General features: G+C 33.3%; 1 protein-coding gene across 1 annotated transcript; it reads right to left on the reverse strand.

Moving 5' to 3' along the window:
• Positions 1–92: 92 nt before the first annotated feature.
• Positions 93–911, reverse strand: Tsp_11357 (hypothetical protein; the record flags this gene model as incomplete). The annotated part of the gene is made up of 4 exons (XM_003372563.1): positions 695–911; positions 453–648; positions 227–350; positions 93–166 (listed from the first exon to the last, which is right to left on the reverse strand). Coding segments are annotated over exons 1-4 (611 nt in total), but the record flags the coding sequence as incomplete, so codon positions are not given.
• Positions 912–1,370: the final 459 nt, after the last annotated feature.

Below are 1,370 nucleotides of genomic sequence, written 5' to 3' on the forward strand. Positions count from 1 at the left end.
CGATCAGATAATCAGGCAAAGATTACGATTTTTTTTCTGGTTTTTATTCAAAAACCACAAAAATAATTTCTTTGAAAACTACGCCATCCAACTGCTCCTGTCGAATAGAAAGCAAACGACATTGCATTGGATAGTCCGACATACTTTTACCACAATTGGCAACAACCTGCAAATTTACATGTAAATCATTTTTTAATCAAACAGGCAAAAACACATATTATAATACCCCAATGACGCTGGGTTCCAAATCTGCAGTCTTTTTATTAGTATCGCTCTTGATCCCAGCATTTCCGGGGTGATTAACATCTATGCCCATAAACATTACCCCTCGACGCATCCATGTTCGAATTCTGAAACATGAATCAAAATTGTAAATTCTTCTTCAATCCACCATATTACAATATTTTACACTATTAGTTATTATTCAAATTGAAACTAAATAAAACACTTACACATCACTTTCTTGTGATACTTCATTGTTGACGCCTCCATTTTTTGAATTCACTTTTAAAGCCAGGTTGAAATACAACGTATCTGGATTTCTATCTCGCATTGCTTTGATCACAGTCTTTTTCAAGACGCACTGTGTGATGATACCATATTTAGTTTCACTCAAATATTTCAAAAATCCTAAATTTTTCTCTCCCACTTTATTACTGCCTTTTAATAATTAAAGTAAAATTCGTTTACAAACCTCTAAACCAATCTTTGGTATTTGGCAAAAAGCACAAAGCGTAGGTCACGTTGTGATCACGAATCAATTTTCGAAGAACTGACTCCACAACGGCTGCATTTCTTTCAACCTTGTCTTTAAGAACGGACCAATTTCGATTGATTTTAATTCCACAGTCCGAAGCTTTGGAAATCAAGGTCTGCACAAATCGTCTACGTATAATCAAAATAGCATTCATTAAATTAAATTAAATTATATAAAACGAACACTAATAATCTTTACTTCAAATCGCCAATTCCAACATCCGAGAAGTTGATCACAGCCCAATTATCTATTTTTGCAGTATGGTAAAAATGTTTGTTGCGCATATCCCACTGACTTCGCGTAACAGTCGATACACACTACAAAAATGTATTAAATTGTATTAAAAAATTATTGAAAATCTCAACATTACACGATACAATAAAAAATATACCTGATTGCGTGAATCTCTACCGTGTAATATGTTGAAAGAATCCAAAACTCGAGCCGTAACGGTCATGAAATCTTTTGTATGATAAATGCCAGTTTCCCGAGCCAATCCTCCATCTTTCAATACCCAATATCAGAATCTAAAAATGTAGTTCTAAATTTAAAAGTATATACAGAGGTCAATAACTACACTTTTTGAAGTATTTTCTGTCTTTTCTTTGGAAAG

This window comes from Trichinella spiralis, assembly GCF_000181795.1.
Source record: "Trichinella spiralis strain ISS 195 chromosome Unknown Scfld9, whole genome shotgun sequence".
Lineage (NCBI taxonomy): Eukaryota > Metazoa > Nematoda > Enoplea > Trichinellida > Trichinellidae > Trichinella > Trichinella spiralis.